This window comes from Rhineura floridana, chromosome 9, assembly GCF_030035675.1.
Source record: "Rhineura floridana isolate rRhiFlo1 chromosome 9, rRhiFlo1.hap2, whole genome shotgun sequence".
Taxonomy (NCBI): domain Eukaryota; kingdom Metazoa; phylum Chordata; class Lepidosauria; order Squamata; family Rhineuridae; genus Rhineura; species Rhineura floridana.
Window position 1 is genome coordinate 39,561,722 of NC_084488.1, and position 27,497 is coordinate 39,589,218.

Below are 27,497 nucleotides of genomic sequence, written 5' to 3' on the forward strand. Positions count from 1 at the left end.
CATCCATACATAGAGATGGGGAATACCACGGTCTGAATGATCCTGACTTTAGTGTGCAGTGATACATCTTTGCATTTGCGGACCTTTTCTAGTTCTCTCATAGCTGCCCTCCCCAGTCCTAGCCTTCTGATTTCTTGACTATTGTCTCCATTTTGGTTAATGACTGTGCCAACCTACTAATAATCCTTGACAAGTTCAATGTCTAGGAGACAGGAAATTAAAAAGGACAAGCAGAGTTGGAGTGGTTCTCATACGCAGCTGCAGCAGCCACCCCCTCCCAATTACACTGTCTCAGCCATGCTTTTATTTTGTGCATTTGATATTTGACTAATTTTTCTAAAACCTCTCAGAATTGCTGCTGCAACCCGACTGTTCCCTGAATTAAGATCTAAAGCTGGTTTATCACTATTTCCAGTTAAAAATACAGCTTGTGCATAGGCAAATGTTAGCTTCTCCAGTGATACATCCATAAACATACGGTGAAAACTCACCCATCCTTCCAACATGTTTTTCATCACTTCCCTGCCATCTCCAACATGGCTTAATGACACTATTATTAGTTCTGTAAATACAGTGTCTGCAGAAAGCGTATCTGCAGGGGTGCTGCAGGTGAAATAGAAATGGCAGCTTGTTCAGTTCAGCTCACTTAACACTTTCTAGTAAGGAAACCAAACTAATCCTAACCTTAAGTTCCTCCCAGTTGCTGGCTGTTTCCATACACAGCACCATGCAGAAGTCATAAAATGCACTTGTCAAGAAACTCTGTACTGAAGAGTCTAAAGAAAATGGAACACTGCATTACAGACTCTTTGGAGCTAATGAATAATTGTCCTATAGATCTCTTAAACCAAAAGAAATGGGAGCCATTCAAGGAGCTGAAATTATGTCCCACAAATTTATAAAAGCAACCACTTATCAGAAGAGTTGGATAAAATTATTTTAATAAAGGTAGCTTCAAGTGAAACATTTTGTTAAGAAATGTGTTAGAGAATTGTACTGATATGCTTATTGAAATATTTATTTTAAACAAATATCTACTAAGACAACATGTTCTAAGCCACACCTTGAAGAGAGTAGGAGGCAGGAACACAACCACAGCTCAGGAGTCTTTCCTTGACTGAGGCTATTATGAACACCTTTCCAGACCATTTATGCAGCTTGAATACATCCTGGATTTGAATCTCAGCTCAGCAATTAAGCTTTCTGACACAATCTCATGCCTATCATACAGGCAGGGTGAGTTGGCCTATAGTTCTTTAAGAAAGAGGTCATTTTCTCAACTGTTTACAGTAAAATAAAACTTGTGGGCCTACTTTTTCGTTGGTTGGTTGGTTAAGTGCCAACAGTGATCACTATTGCAAGGAAAACAGCAAACACTTTAAAATCATTCTATACACATTTCCACTGATTCACTGGCTCATGAAGCGAATTTTTAATTAATTTGTTGAAGTAGAAATAAAATAATTGATTTTACATTAGCAGTTGGCATTAAAGAAGTGCAGAACAACTCAATAAAAAGAGTGTAAGTCATAGTCCAGCAAGCTGGCTCAGGTCTTGACGGTTTATAGTATGATTCTGGTAGATTATGTAATTTTCTCAAATCCCTCCAAGCTATTCTACAGCACTGGAAGTATTAATTACTTGCAATAAGCAAAGGTCAGCACTCTAATAATCCTTCAGGGGATGACATGCCAAATTAATGACAAAGAGAAGCTAGGAAAAGGTAACAATTTTAAACAACAAATGACATGATTAGAAAGAGATGTTAAAGTAAATATATACATTTTACACAGACTGGCCAAGCTGTTTGAAATAGGAGGACTATGTTGCAGGAACATCTTAGAGATCTATCATTCTTCAGCTGATTTACAGAGTTACTTCAGGCCTCTACATGTGCATAGTTTGCTACAGTTTTCTTTGTTTTTACACAGCAACTATGTGTATCAGGGCGTTTGTGCAGTTATTAAAATGATACAATAAGGAATCTTGATTCCTTTCTGCCCTGTGATATATAATACACAGTCATGTACACATAGCAAAAGGATCCTGATGTGATCACACAATAAGGATATGATGTGATTGCATCAAGATTTGTGTTTACATGATGTTTTAATCAATGTGCATAAACTCAACTTGTACAAAAAGATAACAAGAAAAAATATATGAACTAAAAACTGCAGCAAATTGTGCATAAAGTAGGGCCCCGCTTACTGGCACTTCGCATGCCGGCATTCTGCTTATGCAGCGGAGGGAAATTCCCCCTTTTAAACCCGATTTTGCGGCGTTTTGACGTCATTTTCGCGCAACAGCCCCATTATAGTCTATGGGTTCCGCTTTACGGCAATTTCCGCTTTACAGCGGAGGCCTGGTCCCTAACCCGCTGTATAAGCAGGGCCCTACTGTACCTCACTTCCAAAATTATTTTTAGAGACTCCCAAGCTAAGCCAAAGTACAGGTACAGCACAACATGGGGTAGATTTAACTCATGGAACCATAACAAAATGGTTGCAGGAGTTAAATTTACTTATCCCTAGCATAAGGATTTTTACAGGTTGTTACTACAACTGAGCTGAAACAAGCTGTTTAATTTTGGTTTCACTTTCATTCTTGCAAATAAGTTCCTGTGGTTTTTTGCAGCGTTTTCAAGTTTTTGCTCAAAATTTCCTCTATATTTTATACACAAGAAGGAAATGTGTGAAAGCCCCCTAAGGCTCATTTTAAAGGCAAAGTGGGAGCAAGTGAGCTGTGCTACCCCTAAACTTGTCTGACTGTTCCAAGCTCAGGAAAGCTCTACAAGAACTGACCTAAAGCTTAGCTCAAGTTCCTTTACATAGTTCTCTGTAAACAGACTGCTCTTCCTTCCAAGCATTCAGAGTCCTGTGGACTAGCTCAGGGATGGCATCGATCATTAAAGATCAGTCTCTGGGAGCTTTCACAGAATTTGGATGAAAAACAGAGGAGCACTTTAAATTTCATGCAATTTGTTTAGCTGTTTTATGAAAGATCCCCTGCTCACCACAGAAAAAGCAAAAGCTCACAATCATTTGGCTCCGCTCTAGTTGTTACTTGTACCTTGTGGTCCACAAAGGAAGGAGAATTAGGAAGGCACTTGCTTCTTAAATTTTGCCTGTGCCTTTAGAAAGCAGTTGGCACCGACTTCCCAGGAGGATCCCTCCGCCTGTGCTGCCTCTGAGACGGGCTCCCGTCTTGGATGAAACTTATCCAGTTTTAAATTCAGTCAGAAGGGTTTTTTCTGACTGGGGATGATTTCTTCCGGATAAGGAAGAAGCGTGAGATCTGCCACATAGTTTTGTTTTGATTGTTGGAGCCTGGAATTCGTCAGAATTGTCTGTCTTCCAGCAGTTCAGACAGAGCGAGGATTTTATGCTAGCTCAGCTGGATAAGTGACCCGTTTTTTTTTAACGGACTAGCAGGCAAACCACCTGTCTACATTTATCATTTTCTTATCTATATAGCTAAAGAGATTTGTCAAAGTAACAGCAATTAAGATAACCTAGATGAGGTAAGACTTTCCTTCTTTATTTATGGAACTAACGGGGAAGAAAATAAAATAGCTTATTTTTTTTTTTTTATTGCAAAAAGCTGACATGGAAAATTGCGTTTTAAAGATTACAACGGATGAGAGCTTTCTGATTGGGAGAGATAAGAAATCTTTTTGATTTACAAGACTTTTGTGTAATATATATAAGGGACTATTTTTTCTGATCTACTTTTTTTGTTGTTGTTGTTGACGAATCTGCTCATTCTCTCTGCTACTAGTTATTTGAACGCTGTGAACTAAAAGCTGTTTTTGCACTTCTGGACATTTAAGAGATAAGGACTGTCTAGCGTGTGACGTTAATTGGTTGGAAAGATTAACTCCTTTGTAACTGGATAAAGAAATAAACTGCTCTTTGCTTGGGACATTGAAAATTGAAGGAGTTTTGTTCTTTTGGTTTTAAGAATGGCAATTAAGAAGATCATGGATGTACAAGAAGGGACTTTATTTCTAGACATGCTTCAGAAAATAATGGATGGAATTAACTCAATAAAACAAGAACTGAGAAATAATAGACAAGCGTGGAGAACTGAATTTCATGAAATGAGACAGGAGCTGAAAGAAACTCAGGATTCTATGAGAAAGGAGAATAAAGATAGATCTGGAAAACAAAAAAAGGATGAAAGAGAAATTAAAGGCAAGGTTCAATCTATGGAGATTGGCTTAAATATGGACATAAAAAAGATTTGGATTTCCTGGTTGTGACGGATCCTGGAGATAAATATTACAGTTTGGAATACAGCGCTGTCTCTGAAGGAATTGAAGAGATTGGAGATAAAGATATTATCGGTTCAAAAAAATTCCTGGACTGGAAGGATTTGATGGAACTTGAAATGGAGAAAGTTAATAGAATTAATCCCTGTTTTGTGTCAATGGAAAAACCTTCAAGAAATGTACTAGTGTATCATGTGGAAAAGAGGAACAGAGATGCGGCTTTGAAAAAATACTTCAGTGTTACGTTTGGATTTGATGGTAAGAAAATATCTGTGATGGAGGAAATTCCTATCAGACTTTTATTATATGACTATGACAGCAAGATTTTTGGGTGCGTAAAGATGGAAGATGGACCCAATATGGATAATGACAGAAGAGCGATTTGAAACTACTGGACCCAGTAGATTTGATGAGTTGGATTAATTGACATGTTTATTTAGAAAAAAAAATTGATTGACATATATCTCAAGGATTGGAAACTTCTCTTTGACTTTCTGTGGAAGATTAAAATGATATGATGTTAATGAGATTTGAAACCAACTAAGATAACCGCTGGAGGAAGGTGATTTTATAATCTATTAAGAGATAGGTTTGTTATATATTATAGATTTATAGCTGAACTATGACAAATCGGAAGTCAATATTTTTATATATATGTATTTTTTTTGTATTGTATTAGTTATTGATTTGTGTTGTTTTCTTTTTGTATTATTTTGGTTTTGAAAATTAGAATAAAAATTAATTGAGAAAAAAAAAAAGAAAGCAGTTGGCACCAATTCTACTCTGAATTCCAGATATAAGCCACTGTCTTGATGCCCTTACTAATCAATCTTCTTTCCAATTAGTCTTTGGTGAAACAATTTTCAAGGAGGCCACATCCAGAGACATAGGACACTAAGCCACAAAATTACATTACTGGAACTTCAACCGTTCTGATAGTAGGTTGAGTATTGCAGGTTGACATGAAGTACAGATTAGGTTGTCTTTTGTTGCTGTTTTGGCCTCCTGTTAAATGTTATGAAGCAACTTGAAATCTTCTTCTTGAGACAGATGAATTTCTCTGGAATGATTTGATATGGAATTGTGAACCTGCAAGCAAAAATATTGTCAGGTAATATTAAGGATCAAATGGATATTCTATGTGAAACAATATTCAAATTCTTTTGGTGGATGGCCTTTTCCAGCCTCATCTTCCCATCAGTAAAATGAGAATAATGTCCTGCATCATAGAAAATTAACAGAAAAATACACAAGTTGAAGCCAATAATGTGTTAAGTATGATGAGCAGTTTCAGATACAGCAGGGATTACTAACTTTTTTTTACCTGAGAGCACCCACCCCATGCAAATTAATGGCAAGAGCATGGTGGGGGCAGGGGGAGAGGCTGCAGCCTCAAATAAGGCTGGTGCGGGAGAAGCCACCACTTGGAGTAACAGAGTCCTTGTTTGAGGTGGAGTGTTTTCATCCCCACCAGCCATTTCTAGGAGAACATGGATCCTTTTCCTCACTGTCTGCAAGTTAATGGCAATCTCTCCATTAGCTTGTACTGGAGAAAAGCCCAATGTTGCAATGGGGATGAAGATGGGGATTGGCAGCCTCTTCAAATGATTTTGCAGGCCTGATCTAGGCCACAAGTTCATCATCCTTTAGCAGCCTTTCCCAACCACTGTGCCTCCAGATGTTGCTGGACCACAACTCCCATCTTGCCTGACCATTGGCAATGCCGGCTGAGGCTGATGGGAGTTGTAGTCCAACAACATCTGGAGGCACACTGGTTGGGAAAGGCTGAGCTAGACATTCAAATCAACATGTTAAAGTTAGCCCTCCACACCCACCCAAAGTGTGTGGTTTGATCTCAATCATACTGAAGAATTCCAGCCTCCCAAATCTCCCTGTTTCACTCCCTTCCTGATCCTTGCCTGAGGATTTTTCCAGTGCTACCACTGCCTTCTCCCAATCCTAAGACACTTGTTTTCCCAGCTCTTATGACTCCTGCAATCCCCATTCCTTCAAGAGTCTACCTTCTTCATGTCATTGCCATTTTAGCCCATTGCCCATGCTGTGCTGGACCCTTCAGTCACCCCAATTCTGCCCTCTTCTCAACCTTTAGCGTCAAACTACACCTGATATTAAAGGCACCATTAGAAAACACATCAGAATTCTTTTTTTTAATTAAATAATAGGCCTGGAAAGTCCTAGTTTTCATCAGGACCCCACACACACACACACACAGAGGGGAAGTTTCACTCTTCCATCCCCAACTCAGAAAATCCTGATGAAAATCCTCCACGTGTTGCTATTAGCCTTGGAGGAAAAGTCCCCACTAGCACCAATGGGGTATGTGTGTCATCAGGACTGCAGCTGGAAATAAAAGGATTAAACCTACCCGCCCTGAGTGCTGTGGTCCACATTAAAATCAGGGACCTCCTCATCTTTTATTTTTATTTTTAAAAAACCTAAACCCCCTTCCCAATTAGGTAATTAGGATCACATGTAGCTTGGCCCTCACTCTCCCTGCCTGTCCACTGCCTGCGTCCTGCTAACATATAGCTTCTTCTATACCCAACCTTCATCTGAAGCCCCTACCAAATACTACTTTCTTGCATGCTGGCCATCCCACCCACACCCCAAAAATTTCCTTCCTCTCAGTCTTTACCTCAGGTTCTAGAAAGCCTGCTGCCAATGTCTACATGTGTCCTTCAGAGCCATCCTCTGGACTTCCTGTCTCTTAACACCTTACCCCTTGGGTCCTTTTCCCACACAGCTTTCTAGCTGTCAGCATCTCTGCCTATGTCCAGCCACTTCTGTTTGTCCCTAGACCTTGTATGATAGGTTTTACCTGAACTCACTACCCCACAGTAATAATCAAGGGTAGCAGGAAGTAAAATACCACTGGTTGTATTTTGTTAATAAAAATAGTCTGTGGGACTGTATTCACACCCAGTGGCAGCTGGTAGCTCCATGTCCACTCCCCAACTGACATGAAGCTACCAGCCACCACTGCTCACACCCTTCACAGGATAGTTTATTTTTACTTTTCTAATGATTTTTGCCAGCTCATCCAAATACATTATTTCACGTTAGGTAGCTAGACAGCATGAACTGATGGTGGACTTCAATAATGCAAAAACGTGTTTGTTTGTTTTTGCAATGTATTGTTGCCTTTCAGTAAGTCACAAAATAAAGTTATAAAAGGAATTTTCCAGTTAATTTACTTTTTACACCGAAAAACACTTCATTTCATGTGCATTGCACAAATAGGAGAATGGTGGAGCATATGCCTAGACTAGGAGGTATTATAAGCTGATATGAACAGACATGCTACACAATGCATGACTTAAGTTTATGAGAACTTAAAATAGCAACAACCAATTTTTATGGAGAAATGAGAGGAGAAAGGTTACTAATTGGTGCTTTCCATTGGAAAGGCTGCCCTCTGTTGGTTCTTTGTTAATACTGCTGGAACATTTCTACACCTGCGCCAGAACCAACGATAATAGACTTGTACAAATTAAACACAGGTACAAAACTATAACAGAACAACCCTAAATGTCTTTACTTGGAGCTCCCACAGAGCAATGGGATTTACTCAATGAGCAGTGGGATTTACTCAGGCTGCAATTCCAAACATTTACTAAGTGGAACAGTCACGGTGCAGGAGTTTCTCCCGGCCTTACCTGGAGATGTCAGGGATTGAACCTGAGACCTTCTGCATGCAAAGCAGATGCTCTATCACTGAGCTACAACCCTTCTCCAACTCCCATCAGCCCCAGCCAGCATGGCCAATGAACAGGAATTATGGGAACTGTGGTCTAACAACAGCCACAAGTTGTCCATCCCTACAGCTCCATTAAATTTTGCCTGCTGCTCCACCTCTCATACAGAGGCAATTTAGTATTAAATCATTTATGGCACTTGTTTTTCAGCTCAGCTTAGATGTGGAATAAAAAGCTTATTACTCAATTTACCTCATCCTCCCACAAATGCCAGCATGTTGAACCAGATAGTTTCAATTCTGAGAGGATGAGCACCTTGTGCTTTACTCCTCTTGCTTTCTTTAATAAAACAGGTCTTACCTGTTAATACACCTTGACCTGTCCAGATATGATTAGCAAAATCCATAGGGGTCAATGATCTTTTGTGAGGTGTATCTGACTGAAAGAGATATATAGATATTTATCAATTACAGGATTCCCCCACTACCATAAGCCAAGGATAGACAGGGACTGAGACATGAAGAAGAGTTATGGAGATGTAAATATTCCAAAAGTAACATTGAAGAACATCCAAGACAACTACCAGTTCAGAGGGTGGCATAAGATTTTCCCAGAATATATAAAACAAGTCACAGGACTAGCAATCATATTTGTTGGCCTTTCCAGTGGTGGCTCCAAGTCTAAGGAACACTCTCCCCACTATGGTGCATGTAGCCAGACATGATTGCCTTCTTTTAGGTACGCTTTTGGATGAGAGAAACAGTGGATGATGTAATTCATTTTTTTATTTATTTAACAAAATTTATATGCTGCTTGATTATAACAAAACTTCTAAGGAGTTTACAAGAAATCTTAAAATAAAATCAATAAAAACAGTTAAATATGAGTAATTAAAAACATTAAAAAAACAATTAAAATCAGTGGTAAACCAAAAAGATATTACAACATATCAACATCTACATCTCTGTGTCTGGATAAGCTTGTCTAAACAAAAATGTTTTAAGCAGGCACTGAAAATACAGTGAAGGCATCTGCCTAATGTTAATAGGCAGGGAGTTCCAAAGTGTAGGTGCTGATATGCTAATTTAAGAACAGTTTCCTAGTACTGTTTTTTATTATATGGTATGGAAACACCTGGCTGATTTTTTTTTTTAACTTTTAAACTGCAGAAGATGAAGGTCAGAGTATGGGGCAGGTCAGTATTAGGATTACAGGTACTCTGTGAACATGGCTGATTTTTAATGAATTTCAACAGATTATGACAACTCTCAGAGAAAAAAGTCCAAAAGGGCTCTGGGGTTTTTTCCTCTCTTTTTAGACTTTGAACTCTCTATTCTCTCTGACTGTTTTGTGTATCACCATGAAAATTGAGAGGGTTGTTAAGCAAGCGTTTCTGAGTTCAGGACTATAAGTTTGGTAAGGTTTTAAATTGAAATGAGCTGATGGGAAGCATCAGAATGGCATGCGGGGGTATTTTCAATTTAACATTGCGGAATTCGAAAAATCCCCGCTGACTATAGTATACAGCCACTCTCGTGGCTGCATAATTAATGGAATGATATCTGGAAGGAGGAAAACAGTCCCTACGATCCCCAGAATTGCAAGATTGCATATATCTAATCACACAGGAATAATCTAAAACAGCCTCACAGTGAACAGAAGTGTTTTTCCATTCCCTCCTTCCAGTTTTTACTAGAGGCATAGAAGCTTGCAAATACCTACCCGGAATGTGTGAGTAGTATTAGGTCTTGAAAACTGGTCTATTATGACTGTTCGCTCTCTAAGTGGCCGCCGTTCTGTACCATCAGGTACTGCACTGGAAATTCTGCTATGAGGATACCTTCCTCTATGCTGGAAAAGATTGCATGGGGGGGGAGGAGAACAGAGAAAAAGAACCAAATTCATCACTGAAAAAAATGTAAATTATTATTAGCAGAAGTAAGAATTATTTTGCTTCATTTTTAAATTGTCCCCCCAAAAGCTAATTTTCCATTAGTCATTACGCACAGAGCTTCTAAAATTACTTACTTGGGCTTTTTCAACTTGGTTTCAAACTAATTAAAATAAAGGTATCATGCATTTCAGCACCAAAAAAGAAGTATAATTATAGGAGATCCTTTTCAAGACTAGAGATGATAATGTAGTTAAACAGTGTACAAGCACTCAAAAAGCTTTGCAACCAGGACATACTTGGCTTTGGACAAGGAAATAAGGCATTTAAATTGTTTTAAGTTACATTTTATCTATACAACCTTGCTTCACCTCAATTCCTATCTCTTTTGCTGTGTTGCAGCTATAAGGGGGAGGCTGAAGGAGACAATCTGAGGTGGAATAACGCATCCTATTCCAACGTCATTAGGTAAAGCAGGTCTTCAGTGGTATGGCACCGGACCTGCCTTTAAATGCAACATGCAACATGAAATACGCTGTCTTTTACTCCATATGTCCACCTTTCTTCTCTAGATGCAAAGGGAGATTCATTCCCTATAGAAGAAGGAGATGCGGCTTTTCTTGCTACTGCATAACATTTCTTAACTGTAAATGGAGTTATGTTCTCCTTTTCATTTGCTCTCACCATGACTTTATTCCCCTTTTTAAAAAAGGAACACTTGTACAGAAATCGTGATGTCACAGATGTGACCACAAGATTGCAACCAAGCTAAAGACTAATTATCTAGTATAAGCATATATAACACTTCTTAAGCATATGCTAACATCAAACAATTTCCTGTAAGAAGGGGAAGGGGAGGAAAGAGAGGAAAACATAACTAATCACTGGTCAATTGTAATACTAGTCTGGGATGGACAGGAGATAGATGATGGTCCACTGGTGCACTACTTGCCATTTTATACTGAACCACCTTGTGATAGCTAGTTGTTATGGTTCTCAATAGAATGCTGCATGAATGGAGCTTACTCTGATCCGGCAAGGGAATACCCAGGATCATTTAACCATTAAAAGATCAGATTATGAGTGCTTGCTTCTTAAATTTAACATGTATCAGAGTCTAATAAAAAATACAAAAGTGGATCACACAAGATGAAATCAATCCATCCCTCCACAAGACTATTCCTGGTGTTAACCATGAGTTCGGGGGAGAAGCCAACAGGGAACGTCTTTTCTCCACACAAGTTGTTTTTTTTATATTATGATTATGATTATCCCAGTGGCCTTAAAAGTTTACTGTAGGCATACGTAGCCTCTACCTTTCTGCAGCCTTTTTTTTTTCAAATCCATGATGAGGTTGAAAAGAGAGTGATTCCATCTTTTTTATCGTCTTAGTTAGTTTACCATTCATGAGGTTGGGAGAGTTGTTTACCTGACTTACACTGACATTTTCATATCTATAGCACTTAAAACATATTTGGCAATATGATTCCAATGTAACAGAATGACAGGAGCTAGATTTTTCCAGCAAGAAAATGAATTAGGAATGATGACGTAACAGGTTAAAGAACAATGTAATTAAGTTACTAAAAAAAAGCGCATGCATATGGTATAGAAGTAAAACTATTAAACACAAAACAGAAACTAAAGCAGTAACTATAAGGCATAATGGAAAAGTGTCAATAGAGCAATCCATTTATTAAAGATCCTTGAAAATTTCAGAAAAACACAGCATTTTGCTGAAGATTACTTAAAAGTTACCCTTTTATAAAAAAAAAGTTCATTTTTTTATAATTGCAGGTTAGGCTGAGAGATAATGACTTGGGCACAAGGCCACTCAGCAAGCTTCAGAGATAAAGGGGAACTGAGCCAACATGTTCCAAATCCAGTCCAGCAATCTAACCATTGTACTTTCCTCAGTTTCTCAGAGATATCTATGATTAAAAATGCTCCAATGACAACTCTTTTTAAATTTCAGCTAAAGTTGTAATGGTATACAATGAAGAGTGACACTCTCTCTTACAAAAACTAGCTGGGATCCAGGAACGGAAAGATATTGATCAACAGCATCCGAACTAATTGGTGGCAACTTGTTCCGGGTTGCAGGTGGAAGCGGAGAGGACAAGCGATCTAAGGCAGTGCATCTGTGGGACAGCAATGAGGATACATGAGATAATACGTATTTCAGTTTCTTCAGTCACTGCAGGAGCTATTCTTGTCAATATAGAGCAAACCATGTGCAATAGTAGAATTCCTGTTAGATATGGAGAAATACAATAACACGTTCCTTGTAAGTGACAAGACATTCTTTAAAATTTGACATTCTCAAAATAATGCAACACTATCCACTAAAAGGACCACATCCCATTGCTCAGGTTTCCTACTGGCTGTGTATGTTATTTTTTTCCTTGTTTGTCAAATGGAAAAATGTGACTATTAGTTCTTAATACATATACAACAGGGCACAAAATCTAGGGCTTCACACTCAAAAAACCGAACAAATTACAACACACACCAAGCCAAATTCAATGCCAAGAATGGCTGAATTCTGCAACCTGAGCTATGCTCCTGAGACCCTCTCCTGGTTTCTGACATTTCACCAGGTATTATTCATAGACTTTTAATGTTATCCTCATTAAATAAAAATAAAGTTTCAGAATGCAGAATTCTGTTCCCAGTGCCTAATTTGTGCTTGTGTGATGCAATCACAGAGTTGTGAAACAGTTCCTGACTTAACTCCATGTTTGCACTCAATAGTCTCTCTACCAAAAAATAGAAATAAAGCCTCACAGTTTTGTCCCCCTAAGGACTTCATCGCTATAAACATTAGGAGTCCTTGAGCGCAGTGGATCTGTAGCTATTGATGGTAGCCTACGATGACCTGCTGTTTTTCTAGAGGATCCATGGAACACTCGAGACAGTGAGAGAACGCTGCTGTCAGTAATTCGCCCCAGCCGATTTTGTGCTGAGTGAACACTGGAACCAACTCGTGGCTTGTCTTCCCGTTCATTCCTGAAAAAGAACAGCAATTTCAGCTGCTGCCACTTACATAAGATTCATGCTCCACAACCTATCCTATATTCAAATATTGCTTCCTTTCCCCCACAAAAGAGCATATATAGCTTCAATTATATTTTCAAAATAAAGTAATGAATTTCCCAAGGCCCAAAATTATAAAACGCGGCATGAAATTGAGTGTTGACATCAAACTCCACTGGGCCATGATGTTGGGGTACAAATTAAAAATAAACATAGCATGCACTGTGATAGTGAAATGTGATCTCATAAGTCTTTGCAACACATACTGTATCTTTTCTGCCAACCCAGAATGCCTCTGTTGCAGTGGTTTAGCTTGAATTGTCATGACACCATTTAAATCACTGTGGAAATTGCTGGAGAAACGGTGAATCTAAAGAAAGCAACAAAAGCAAATTAGTTAACTTTTTCAGGATCATTTATCAATATGTCTGAAGGCCTAAAATCTGTGCAAAGTTGTGGGGAGAGATGTGTGGCTAAAATGTGAAAATATGTACAAGGATACCCAATACAGATGAAAAAAATTATCATACACAAAAAGGATATGTGAAAACATGAAGTCACTTTTTTCCCACAATTAAAATCAAAGTAACATACAAACACTAAAAACAGATATAAAAGCAACAATAAAAACATCTTAAAATACTCAAAAAAATATAAACACAAGATCTAACTCATAGCCACCAGACTAAAAACAGAAAATTAAGCTCCAAGGGCCTGGGTGAATAAAAATGTTTTTACCTGGCACCTAAAAACAGACAGCAAGGGTGCCATGTGTGCCTTCCTGGGGACAACATTCCACAAATGGGGAGCCACCACTGAGAAGGCCCGTATTTATGTCGCCATCCTCTACACCTCCCTTGGAGGAGGCACACAGAGAGCCTCAGATGACAAATGCAGGGATTGGTTGGTTCATGTGAGGAGAGGCAGTCCTTGAAGTATTGGGGTCCTCAGCCATACAAGGTTTTAAAGGTCAAAACCAGGACTTTGAATTTGGCCTGGAAAGCCTGGTAGCCAACACAGCCATGGTATAATTGGTGTTGTGTGTTACAACAGTCTTGCCATGGCCAGCAATTTGGTTACTGAATTCTGCACCAACTGCAGTTTCTGAACTCTCTTCAAAGGCAGCCCCATGTATAATACATTGCAGTAATCTAACCTACAGGTTATCAGCGCATAGACAATAGACATTAGGGTAACCCTGTCCAGATAGGGATGTAGCTAAGCCACCAGATGACGCTGATGGAGGGTGTGATGTTCCTATATTAATGTATATATGGTAAGTGTTGTTGTTTTAGAAGATACATGGTAAGTGGAGTGAAAGAGGAGGGGGAGTGAATGGGCAGTAGAATGCGAGATGATTGGCTGAGTGTTTAAAATGGTTGAATGTATAAAAGGACGAGTGAGAGTGGAATCGGGGGGGAGAAGAGAACTGAGTGGGTTGTTTGGTGGGGTTTGAGAGAGTTGTTTGCCAGGAGAGAGTGGAGAAGGAGGGAGGTGGAGTTCGGATTAGTATTGAGTAAAACCATATGCTTATGTGCCTTAAGAAGAAATCTTGTTAATCTTGTTAGCTTTGTTATCTGTAATAAATACTTAATTTGGTTTACCAAAGGCCTGATCCTTGGCTGGGGTTTCACAGACCAGAAGGGAGGGTAAGGTAATGACCAAGGCTGAAGGGGAACTGTAACAAATGGTGGCAGCGGTGAAGAGAATAACAATACCAGTATTCAGAGTCTCTGGGAATACTAGTATTGGGACGTTACTGGTGGTTGCCTAGCAGGGGGATCTGTTGAGATCTGTGCTAGAGCGGGGAGAGAAACCATAAGAGAGAGCAGTCCGGACTGGTGGAGTCCCTGGTGGTGCCTAGAGACAGGCAGTAACCACGAGCAGGTAGGAACCTGACAGGGAGAGCCAGGGAAGGACGCCTCACAGAGGGCACTGAAGCACCTGGGTCTCAAGTCACAGAAGTGGATCTAGAAGTACCCCCAAACTATATATTTAGCAACTAATGTCCACTTCTATACCCATCTCTCTTTTTTACATGATAATAATATACTTAACTCCTCTACAGGATCCAGTCTTACTCTAAGTAATAAGGATAATAATTTTTACTGTGCTTTTGCTGGAACATATCTATGGATCACAAGCAATGCATAAATTGTCTTGGGACATGTTCCTTATCTAAAACTTATCTAATAATAATGATTAACATAATTACTATTAGCAGCAGTAGTAGTAAACACTCCAAACAGTAGGTGTTAAATATCAGCATATATAAACTGCTGCTGCAAGATTTCTTCCCTGTGAAAGATAACACATGAGTCACCTTGATTACATTAGTGCTTGCCATGCCAGCACTAATGGCCCTAATGGGGATATGGGAAGCAGCCATGGGCAACAGATATGATCAATGCTTTTTACAAATGATCATGGGAACTGGGTGCAAAAAGTGTGCCTGTGGTGGCCTACAGACTATGGAGGTAATGTGAAAATAGGGCCTTCAGCTTTATTAATTACATATTATATGAATTCACTTTGTTAGTGGTGTGGCTCAAGGACTGCATTGGAACATTAAGTCTGATGCTGTGTCAAGGAAGAGACCAAGCACAACCACACTTTTGTTTTTCTTATATGTGTTCATACATTCACAATGTGCACACATGTATGTACACATGTAAAAAGCAGTTGATGCTTGTCAGCAAGCCTGAAGACTGAAAACAGAAAGTCGTAGAATGCCGAAAATCAGCATACGTCATATAACGTCTAAGGACAGCAGAGGTGTGTGCTGAAGGATGGTTCACATGTTAAGAGACCTTGGATGTGCAGGGTCAGGAGCCACAAGAGATAGAGGGAATACAGGGAGAAACCTCACACAGGGCCTACGACAAGAAAGACTGTGTATTTCTGATAAGAAGATATAGATTTCATATGCTGACTAAGACAGCTAGTCAGAATTTATTTTACCTGTGATGAGACAAAATGCAAGCCAACAGATGTGCCTCGAGCCTCTGATCCTCTTGATGGAGGTACACTTGATGCATCCATTGCAACACGGGAACTGGGTAGGTGTGGTAACTTACTTCCAGTAGCTTTCAATTTCTCCATCTGCTTGTCATTCTCTAGATCATCATTTCAAAAACCCGTGAATGAAACATACATGAAAACATTTGCTTAAGTATAATAAGCTAGGAAGTATGTGAAAATAATATAATGCTGCCTCTCTCCAAACCACAGGTTGCAAATCAGAGCCAGCCTTGGGAACACATGTTCCTCTTCCATTTCATTCCCTTCTCTGGAGCATTTTCTCACTTCCTTCCTATCCTAGCACTAACCATGGTCTCACATTACATATGTCCCATGACATATTGATAAACCATAGTTAATGCACCTCATGGTCCCCACAATTGCATGTTCACTGGACCATAAAGATCAGTATAGAAATGATACCCTACATATGGACATATTAGCACAGGGTGTCTATACATTTCAAAAGCATGTTTAGAATGAGTCAAATTTCTGAATATGTACAGGTCATATAAAGAAACTATTTTATGAAAGTTTTTTTACAAATGGCCTTTCTATAAATATTCCAATTACCTGTAATAGAAGTTTCCCAGTATTTCCTTAATAATTCTTCCAGTACTTGAATTACATTCTTCCAAACATGATCAAACACTTCAGCAGCCACAGCGTCTTTGATACAGGCATTGGGGGAAATAGGAGGAATGCCATGTTTAATCCTCTTTTGGGCAAGCTGATGTATCTTTTGCTCCAAACATTCATCATCACTAATGATTGAAGCAAATTAAATTTTTATTACCAAGAAGTACTAGTTAGAAAAAAAAAGTCTACTTCTATTTACATAGAAAATGGAAATGGACTGCCTTCAAGTCGATTCCGACTTATGGCGACCCTATGAATACGGTTTTCATGGTAAGTGGTATTCAGAGGGAATTTACCATTGCCTTCCTCTGAGACTGAGAGGCAGTGACTTGCCCAAGGTCACCCAGTGAGCTTCATGGCTGTGTGGGGATTCGAACCCTGGTCTCCCAGGTCATAGTCCAACATCTTAACCACTACACCACACTCTTGTTGTTGTTATGTGCCTTCAAGACAATTATGACTTATGGCGACTGTATGTCAGTAATCCAAAAGCATCTGTCATGAACCACCCTGTTCAGATCTTAAGAGGGTGCACAGTTTTACTTCAATTCTGCCAAATGATGAGCGACCATTTCATAATATTTAAATTCTACAGAATTAGGGTCACTTCATCCATTACATACAAAATGTTACACGCACATATAAAAGATGTAATTTATGTACATAGCAAATGTGTTTCTAGCCACCCATGTCATACAAATAAGCCCCAACAACTTATCAGTTGATCAGAAATTACCCATGACATTAGGCACATGTGTGCTTAGCATGGCTAATTTTATTTGGAGAAGCAGCAGCTGTGCTGCTTCAATCTGAAATATGCCCCTGATCTAGATCAGGGCTCCACATTGGTTTTCTGCTAAAACTGTTCTCTCCTTTTGGCCTGAAAGTTCTGTTTACTGCAAGCACCACTGGTGGAACAAACAGCAATCTGGTAGGGATGATTTTCAGCAGCAAATTGGTGCAAGGCTACAAATCCAGGTTGGGAGTCCACACCAGATTGGAGCCCTAGAACTTTTTTTTTTTTAAACCAAAATAAAAGCAGCCAGGTTAAACACACACTATGTGTAATTTGCCCGATATCAAAGCATTTGCCATTGCACAATAAATGAAACAGCCCTATCAGATGAATCTGATTCTTATTAAGGCCATTATAATTACTTTTCAATACATCCATTAAAAAAAAATCAAACATTTACAGTTCCTTGTTGTCAAATGCAAGATACTCTTCAATTTTTCCTTCTGCATCGTAGATTTCTTCTTCCGAGAATGAATATAAAGGTGATTCAGCTAAAGAAATTCCTGGTAATTCAGTGGTGAAGGCCTTCTGCACTGGAAAAGCTGCAGGAATCAGTTTAGAGCCTGAGATGCATAACCTAGAGACAATCATTTTAACACACAAGAAAAAGGTGCAAAAATAAAATGTAAACTAATCATTTTATAGAGAAATAAAATTAAGCGATTAAAGCTTAATTTTTAAATTAAAAGTCACAAAGCAAAAAGGCAGGTCAGAAAGAAAGCAACTTAACTGATGTTTTATAAAAACAATGCATAATGAAATGACATTCTAATACGGGTTGCCCCTGTAGAGTCTATAATGTGCTCTGAAAGGCTTACAGTACTGGTCTTCCAGTGGCATTGCCCCAGCCAATAAAATCATATAGTTTTTCCAGACAGAAGAGAAAGAAGGGGGTGTTGTAACTGCAAGCAAAAGGATTATTTTGCTGATCACCTGCAACAGGCTCATGAGCATTGCTTTGAGGGCCAGTATTGAGGACAAATGTCCCACATTGCCAATAAATGTCCAACATATTATTTAGCCAAGGAAATTGTATAATATACAGTACATGCTTTGCATTTACAGATCAAAGGTTAAGAAAATAATGGCTATTCATTTTGCTAAGACATCTGCATAGCAATATTGAAGCCTAATTACTACACAGTTCAATTTAAAAATTATCTATGTTATTTGCTTATTAGAATTAATTCCTGTTGGGGGACATCTGTTACTGCTCATTTGGATAAATGAGGTTGTACTACATTTTGAAAATATATAAATAAGTACTGTATTTTTTTTAAAATGAGAATCATATGGAAATAAGGATAAATCTGCACTAAAATAAAAACATACTCTTTCACACTGCTGGTGATTTCTCTCAAGGTAGGCAAGGATCTGGAATAAACAGAGCTGGCATTTCTGCTCTGGTAATGCTGAAAACCTTCATCTTTGGGGAAAAGAAGCTGTTTTCCCAAGATCCTGCAAAAAATGAACAAACATAGGGTTGTTAATGAAGTAGAAAGAAAATGGAGATACATGCAAAACAGCTGAACCAAAGTTTATTAAAACAAAGAAACACTGCAGCATAGCAAGCCAGAACAGTAGATACTGGAGGTTAATGCTAATGCAATTCACAAGATACTCACTACTCAAGCCAATACACAAAAAGCCTAAAAAGCAAATTAAGCACATATTTTGAGTGGAAATGCTTCTAGAAAACAATGATCTAACTGACATGCACAGACTTGCCTTAAATGAAGTGATCTGTTGGTCCAGTCTTTGCATTCTGCCTTTAGACTCTCGGTTTGGGAACTCACTTTTCCTTCAAACAACATTTCATCCACATCCCAAAACAACTGATGGACTCTTTGTGTGTTAGCTTTATCAAATTCCTAAGGATTGTCAGATTAAGATTTTCAAATAATATTTCTATACATATCTGAAGCTGAATAAAATTGCCTATTAGCCACTGTAAGGTACTGAGTAAAAGTCACACAATTTTTAAATATTATTTTGTAGAAGGAATGGAATTTCACCCAAACAGGAAAGGATAACTTTTATTTGGTCCAAAGTTGCCCAACTTTCTGAGAGCTGCATGCCAGGAAATATGCATTTGCATGTATGCACTGCATTGGCACACACAAACCCACATACACCAACATTTGCCGCCCTGGGCTCCTGCCGGGAGGAAGGGTGGGATATAAATCAAATAATAAATAAATAAACATGCTGCACACAAACCTACATATACAGCACACCCACTCTCACACAGCACACACATATGTATGTGCAGGTGCACATCACACACTCATCTCAATTGCAGCGCTGGGCTGAGAGGAGAGGTTCAAATCTCTCCACCAAGCCCCACGAGGCAATGGGCTAATTTCCCTATTGTTGCAACAAGTTTGGTGGACAGGTTTAAACCTTTCTCCCCATCCCCGTGCTGTGATGGGCAGGAAGATGGGGGCTGACAAGAAAGTCTCAAAGTGAAATATAAAGGAAGTTATGACAAACATAACAGACTCATAGCGAAACGATAAATACCAGAAGAGTGAGAAGTTAAATATGTCATGAGGAAGACTACTAGAGTAAAAGATTTTAATTTATAGAAGAGGATTCAGCATAAAAATAGTTGGTTTAGCTCAGAGGTGGCTAGCACGTGGTCCTCCAGATGTTGTTGTACTATAACTCTCATTGTTTCTGACCATTCACCATTCTGGCTTGAGCTGCAGATGGAGTTAGCTACCTCTGATTTAAACCAACTATTTTTATGCTTACCCAGCCAAGAACACAGCACCAAATCCAGTATGTAAGGCAAAACCACAGTTTAGCAAGGTAGACTAACAGTTTAGCAAACTTGGATTATTCCAAGCAAGCCAGTATTAAGTCTCAGTGTACTACGGGAAATCACCAATTGGAAAACTGTGGCTTTTGATGTGCTTAAGTTCAAAACGTTGACCTCACTTTCCAGTAAGTGGTGGAGACCAGGATGTAAATGTAAGGTAGGCAACCAGAGATGCTTTAGATTTTTTCAAGACAGGATACAAAAACCTGTTAATAGACGGTGACATACGTCATCTCTCCAGGAATAAACAGAGCTTCTTTCAGTAGATGGGCCAGTGGTGCAACTCTGTATTCCTGACCAAGAGTTATTCAAGTCTGTTGGAGTTGTTTGTCTGCTAGATGAAAGTGATGAAACAGAAACACTGTGGACAAAAAGAAAATTCAGAAGTAATGCATCGCATTATGGCTCATTAGGAACAGCGCAACTGTGCTTCACCAATGTGCTCTGTAGTACCAAAACAACTAACATTCTTTTCCAGCATATGCCCCTATATAGCAGCAGCAGCCACTAGCAAATATAAAACCCCACTGATTGACACTAGCGGGGGGAAAGCAGATGTCTCATTGAAATATACTGGCAATATCTAAACATGCAATTCCCATACAAAGCCATAAAACATTAGGACAGAGATGGAAAACCTGTGTCCCTCCAGATGCTGTCAGACTCCAACGTCCACCAGCCCCAGCCAGAATGGCCAGAGGTTAAGGATGACAGATGTTTAACAAAGTCTGGAGGACCACAAATTCCTCATCTCTGCATTAAGGAAATGAACCTGCAAGAGCCTCAAGGTCACATGCATGCCCCTGCCTTCTCCTCCTTTTCCATGTGTCCAAGGAGATCAAAGGCTTCTGCTTTCACTTTAGACTACTCAGTGATGATGTCCCTGTGATTTCTGAACTCAGGTTAACAAATCAGGATAGTAAACTACAGCTGGATCCTTGTTTGTTTTGACTAACTGTAAGAACAAACCATAGTTCTCCAAGTTCGGACACCACAGGGACATCTATGTGGTTTGTTATAAAGTGAAAACGAAAGCTTTTCATCTCCTCGTCACATGAAAAAAGACCTGAGGAGTTTTCAAACAGAAGTGTGCAACAAGGCTAATGCAGATTCGTGGTTTAGTATTGCATCTGAACTGGACCTCTCAGCAACCTCCTTAATGATTTGTGTATTGCATATAAACCACATTCATATGTGCGCTTCCTTGGTCCCTTTACCTTGGACTAGCAGTAACCAATTTAGCAAATGTATGTTTGTTTTTGGTAGAATCTGCATTTCCTATCCACTGCAGGACAGCTTTATGTTGTTTAACTTAACAGCAATACAACACAACAACAACAACAACAACAACAACACAAATTCAACACAAAACAAACAGTGGAAAAGAAGACAGACACAGGTGTAGCAGATAAAAGCCAATCTGAAAACAATGGGGTCACCCACAAAAGAATCCTCAACCCAGTAAGTTGCTGGAAAGGTTTTGCCCAGGCAGCAAATAAGGCAGCCTTTCCCAACCAGTGTGCCTTCAGATGTTGTTGGACCACAACTCCCATCTTCCTGACCATTGGCAATGCTGGCTGAGGCTGATGGGAGTTGTGGTCTAACAACATCTGGAGGCACACTGGTTGGGAAAGGCTGAAATAAGGTCTAGTAGCAGTTTGTTCTACAAAACCAAATATTTTTATTCCTAGGTATATATACATTAAATATTGCAACTATTAATTTTTCAATTTTTAAAAAAAGTTATGCTAGAATACATCAAATAAAAAGCTGGATGATCAAGAAACTTGACTTGAATTTTGTGAGAACATTTGAGATACTTACAGCACAATCCAATACATGTTTACTCAGAAGTGATAATCTTGCTTCCACGTAAGTGGGTATAGGATTGCCATCTACCTCTGAGGAAGACTCAGTGAAATCTGAAATCAGCTGTATTTACTTTTAAGTGGACATATATAGGATTGCATTGTAAGAGACTTTCAAAATTGTCCTTTCCCGGGTAAACACTTCTACTTTTTAACAAATCCCAGTGTTTGGCAATATTCCCATGTTGCAGCAGTCACAAATGGGAGCCTTGTGGTACCTTGAAGACTAATATATTTATTGTTACTCTTTAAGGTTTGGTACCAACAAGGCTGTTTCAGCTTCTGTGGATGCATGAAGTGTTGTTAGTTGGCAGACAAGGTATTTGGGTACACATTGATATAAGTGAAAAAAATTAAGAGTGAAGTCAAAAGGCCAGCAATTTTTCACATACTCTGCTGTTGATATTAAGGCACAATGTATATTATATCCTGGAATATTTCAATTTGTACTTAGTTTCTTAGGTTTTTGGGGAGAGGGGTTGGTGCAAAATCTCTTTAACAATACAAACACTTTCATAAAATTGGTTTGGCTGGAAGACTTATATTACTCTCCTTTCTAATCATTGTTCTGCCCCATTCTTCTTCATTACATTACATAAAGTGATGACAAAACCACCACAAAATATTATAGAAGAATTAAAAATTGATTTCAACGGAAAAGATGAGCCTCAATATACAGTATACTAAAGCTAGCCAGGATCCAGATATGTTCTTGGACTCAAAGAAGGAAATAGCACTAACCCTGAAGAACTTACAACTTCTTTTCACTGAAAGCTGAATGCCACATTACAAAATACTTTTGAAATCCTACTCTGTTTAAAATTGCCATGCTATATGGTGGGAGTGGGGTGATGCTGCCACAGAAATGCTGCAATGCTGTGCTCCCCTTGGTCAACTTCTAGTTTTTAAAACATGAATTTACACTGTTCTATTTTACTCTTTTAACCTATACTAAAGGTTTGTTCAATAAATGTGATGTCCCACATTTAATGCATACAATGTATAGTTGTCAATTGCTTCTTGCACACTTTTGGTAAACGGTGCCGGAAGACCACTTTCATTCTTCCCTTGGAAACAGCGGTCCACAGCTCCATTAGACAGCCCTTTTCTGGAAGGAGGAGACAAGAGAGGTAGAATTAATTCCATGTTCTCATATTAAGATTTTGACTCTTATCCTCCTCTCCTACCTATAACCCGTATCTTTCTCAATGTCAACTTCACTATAGCCAGAGACGAAAATATATACAGATTTAAGGGAGGTATATACTCTGCAATTTCCACGTAAATCCACCCAAGCATGTGTCTCACTGAGTGTTTACTCATTACAATATCATTCAGGACACATTTAAATTGGGCCCTCCAATGTAGCATTAGCGTACCAGGTGTTCACGGCTCCAGAGGAGTTTGCCCTGCAGCATGCCAATGCTATGTGTGTGGAGACTGATGATCTGATTTAAACACAAAGCTGGCCATGTGGAAAGCCACAAAAGTAAGAAATTTTAGCCTGCCTGGCATCTAATGTATAATATACAATATTGTAACTCCTAATATGACAGTAATGTTCCTTGTCAGCAAAGAAGAAGTGAGCAAGAGGCTGAGAGCCAGCACAGTGACCCCCACCTCTGTACCCTCAACTGCAATGCCTGTATGAAAGTAAATTCACAGACTGCCTTAAACTCTGCCTTTACTGTAGATTATTACCTTACCGCCCTTTAAGTAAAATACAAATAGAACTCTGGGAAAAGAAAGAGGCAAACTTCAGGAAAGATGAGACAGATTCCTACACCTGCTGGATTCTGTTTAGGCCTCTGTTGAACTGTAAGAGTTGTTCTGTGTCAACAAAAGATCAATTTGTTCACATCTCCCTCAACTGGAGTTTAACATGTTGCTAGAAACACTTTTCTGCACACTCTTTAGATTGATTACTGGGGGCGAGATCTGACCTAGGAGTCTCCAGCTGCCAATCTGCTACTGTATATTAGCATCTACTTGCATTGGCAGGAAAATAAGGAGGTGAAATACAAATAAAGTGGGTGTAACTAGCACCACATTTATTGAATTTCTATAATCAGATCTACAGAGATAATACAACTAAGCAGGAAACTAACCAACAAATAAACTACTGTTTAATGGGAAAGTCTGCACCAACAAGAAGAGATGTAATACCTGCTCTACCTGTTACCTTAAACCCTATCCTTTCAGGTAAGTAGGGAGGCCTTCCTGATTCATCCCCTCTTGGGGCTTCACAACTTCAAGCAGGTAATACAGGTTAGCCTCAAAAGAGATCCTTATCCAGTCAGGGGTCCCACAGCCCTGAAGGCAAGTCTGAGGACTCCTCCTTCACCCTCAAAAAGGTGCACAAGTGTTCTCACCTAATTTTAGCGATACTTGTTGAATTCCCATACCTGCCACTGAAGATGAGCAAGTCTCTGCTTAGTCCAAGACTGGGAAACCTTTTTGGTCCATGGGGCAGATTTTTATCAGGACTGACCTTGTGGGCCAAATGTGACAGGTGGGCGAGGCATCTGTCAGTTACCTGACATCACAATGACATCAGGTGATTTGGTGCTCTGAAGTAGAGACTTCAAAGCATCTTGCAGGCAGCAAGGCATGCTTCCCCCTTCCCCATGAGAAAGCAGGTTTGGCTCTCCCACCTATCAGGTGATGGGCAGAAGAGCCAAAGCCTGCTTTCTGATAGGTGTGGAAGTCACCTTGCTCCAGAAGAGGAAAGCAGTTTCCGTTGAAACAGCTGCTAAAATGGAGGCATATCCCCACATTTTAAGAGCAGCTTCCCCCTTCCAAAGAAAGGCATGCCCTCACCGCCCATCAGCTGATGAGCAGTGATGGTACGCCTTGCTCAGAAAGGAGAGGGAATTGAAACCACTGCTAAAATGGAGAAAAAACCTTTGTTTTAGCAGAGGTTTCAATTTAAACGCCCACACAGCAGAAAGTATACATGTCCCATAGGGAAAATGAGAAGTCCAAGAGAACTAGTTTGCACAGGTACGCAACTCAGAACAGTGGTAATGGGAAAATCACATTAATTGTCCTGGATCCCACCCACAACACAACGGCAGGTGCACTTACTTATAAACAAGGAAGTGATACTTTATTAAAGCAGATTAATGGTACAGACTAAGTGGAATGGAGAGATGCAATCCAGGAGCTCTTACAAGGCAAAAAGTTAGCAAGAATAACTCCAGTCTAGGAGCAAGGGCCACAATTCATGAGTCCAACTTCAGCAACAAGACTTTCAAGGCTGCAAGGGAACTGCAAAGCTGTTCCAACAAGTTTCCCTATCTGGCCAAGCTTTTAAGCAGAGACAGAGAATGCCCAGCTACTCGCAAGAATCTTTACTCCTGCAGGAATTCCTGGGTCCTACATCTGGGGAGATGACATGTCTCCTCTTTTCTCTTAATGCATTGCCTCTTCCTGCGAGAGGATGCTGGAGACACCTCCACTTCTGGATCCTCCCACACTGTCACATCAGGCCATCCCTGGAGTGCCTTCTGCAGTCTCTGACAGCCTCCTCTCCATCACACCAGTGGAAGAGAGGAAGCCTCTGGGGCTCCTGCTTCAACAGTAGAGCCAGGCAGAGGCAAGGGAGGGGGCTCCATCTACCAGTCTGAATCAGAGTACTCAGAGGGAATCATGACAATATCCGATGTTAGTCGTACTGAGAGCAGACGCAACGAAATTAATGGACATTGCTAAATTAGGCCCGTTCATTTTAACAGGTTTATTCCAAGTAAAGCTTATAAGTAACATATCCAACTAAGACAAGAACATATGCATAGAGCAGGTCTACACAAATTATGACTCTGCAAGCCAAACACAGCCCACCCATCATGTACTGTGTCTAGGAGCTTCAAACACAAAAAAACCATCCCCAATTTACTGAAGTGGGTAGCAAAAATAAATAAAAAAGGAAGTTTATCAAGCTCATATTTGGCTACCACAAAATACTGCTGGGCTGCATCGATACTTGATTTATATTTACCAACGATATATTTCATTATATCAGAAGAAAAATGAAAACCATCCTTAGGATGAGTCTTTATTAATGCAACCATGTTGCCCCTTTGGAAGAATAGTGATCTGTTCACAAAAATGTCATACTTGTATTTTTTAATTTTATTTTTAGCGAGGAAACAGAACACAAATGTAAAATATTGTGCATCTCAAACACACTATATACCATCAGGAGGGATTAAAAGCTGTTGTAATGAACCAAAAAAATTCAGAGATGTCCCTTTGTAATCGTTCTTTGCTAATCATTTGCTCTATCCCTTACCAGAATTGAAGAGGATGCTTTAAAGCTCAATATTTTTGTTTGTACTACCTTCAAGTCGATCCCGACTTCTGACGACCCTATGAATAGGGTTTTTGTGGTAGGCGGTATTCAGAGCTTTACCATTGCCTCCCTCTGAGGCTGAGAGGCAGTGACTGGCCCAATGTCACCCAGTGAGGTTCATGGCTGTGCGGGGATTCGAACCCTGGTTTCCCAGGTCGTAGTCCAACACCTTAACCACTACACCAAGCCGGCTCTCCAAAGCTCAATATTAAACATATTCAAAATTAGATGCATACCCTTTCCTGTTTATTCCTTGGGAGGGGGTGTCCACTGGCTTTTGCAAATGGAAAAAAATGGCTTCATACTAAGAATCTTCCAAACACATAAACAACGGCCAGTATGAGATATAGCTGCTACTGATCCCAAGTTGAATCTCAGCTCTGCCATAGGTAACCTTAAGTAAGGCTGCTTTCAGACATGGGACTTATTGCATTCGTTTAATGGATTTATATGGTAGCACATCTGTCCTGATTTCTAAAATTCCTTTCACACTGCAGTACCTGTTGCATTAAGGAACAGTAGCTTTTTCAGCCGATATACTGGCATTTCGTGCTTTACATGACTACAATAAATGTCTTGTTTTCATCCCTCATCCATTATACACATGCACACTGTTCCCTGCTGTGTAGGTCTAAGATCTTGTCCGGTAGTTATGCAAGTCCTCTCCCTTTAGCATCTGACTTTTAAAATTATTTTAGTTGTAAATGCACAGGGGTATGTTTGGGAAATGCTGCTGCTATCTGCACCTGTGCCAGAATACTGGCACAATTTTTGTCAGGCAACAAAACCCCATGCACCTAAGGGTGAGAACGCATTGCATGCTGGGATGCCTGCCATGTCACCAGCTGCAGGTAGGGAAAAACTCTTTGAGATTTTCCGGGTTCCCAGGCTTGCAAATGGATTATTTCTGTTATTATTTATCCCCCAAAATAGTTCTACTCTTGCACTATATTCCACTAGAATTCCAGAACTAGCTTGTACGTCATATGAAAGATCAAATATCATACAAAATATGTAATTACAAGGTAAGAAAGCATTAGAATAATGGAATAAAATGTAGTGTGAAAGCAGCCTAAGAC

At 39.5% G+C, this 27,497-nt stretch overlaps 1 protein-coding gene across 4 annotated transcripts in view; it reads right to left on the reverse strand.

Annotated features, from left to right (window-relative positions):
* Positions 1–953: 953 nt before the first annotated feature.
* The window catches only part of FAM149A (family with sequence similarity 149 member A), a 60,101-nt gene continuing 33,557 nt past the window's right edge, over positions 954–27,497 (reverse strand). For 3 of the 4 annotated variants that reach the window (XM_061583014.1, XM_061583016.1, XM_061583017.1), the window contains exons 2-14: positions 23,062–23,172; positions 20,425–20,557; positions 19,101–19,243; positions 18,705–18,830; positions 17,773–17,949; positions 16,511–16,701; positions 15,878–16,032; positions 13,183–13,286; positions 12,668–12,889; positions 11,901–12,021; positions 9,712–9,840; positions 8,350–8,428; positions 954–5,362 (exon numbers count right to left, since the gene is read on the reverse strand). In XM_061583014.1, the coding sequence (XP_061438998.1) occupies positions 5,289–5,362; positions 8,350–8,428; positions 9,712–9,840; positions 11,901–12,021; positions 12,668–12,889; positions 13,183–13,286; positions 15,878–16,032; positions 16,511–16,701; positions 17,773–17,949; positions 18,705–18,830; positions 19,101–19,243; positions 20,425–20,557; positions 23,062–23,172 (1,765 nt within the window). In that variant the 3' untranslated portion in view covers positions 954–5,288. The other variant, XM_061583015.1, reaches the window with a different exon arrangement.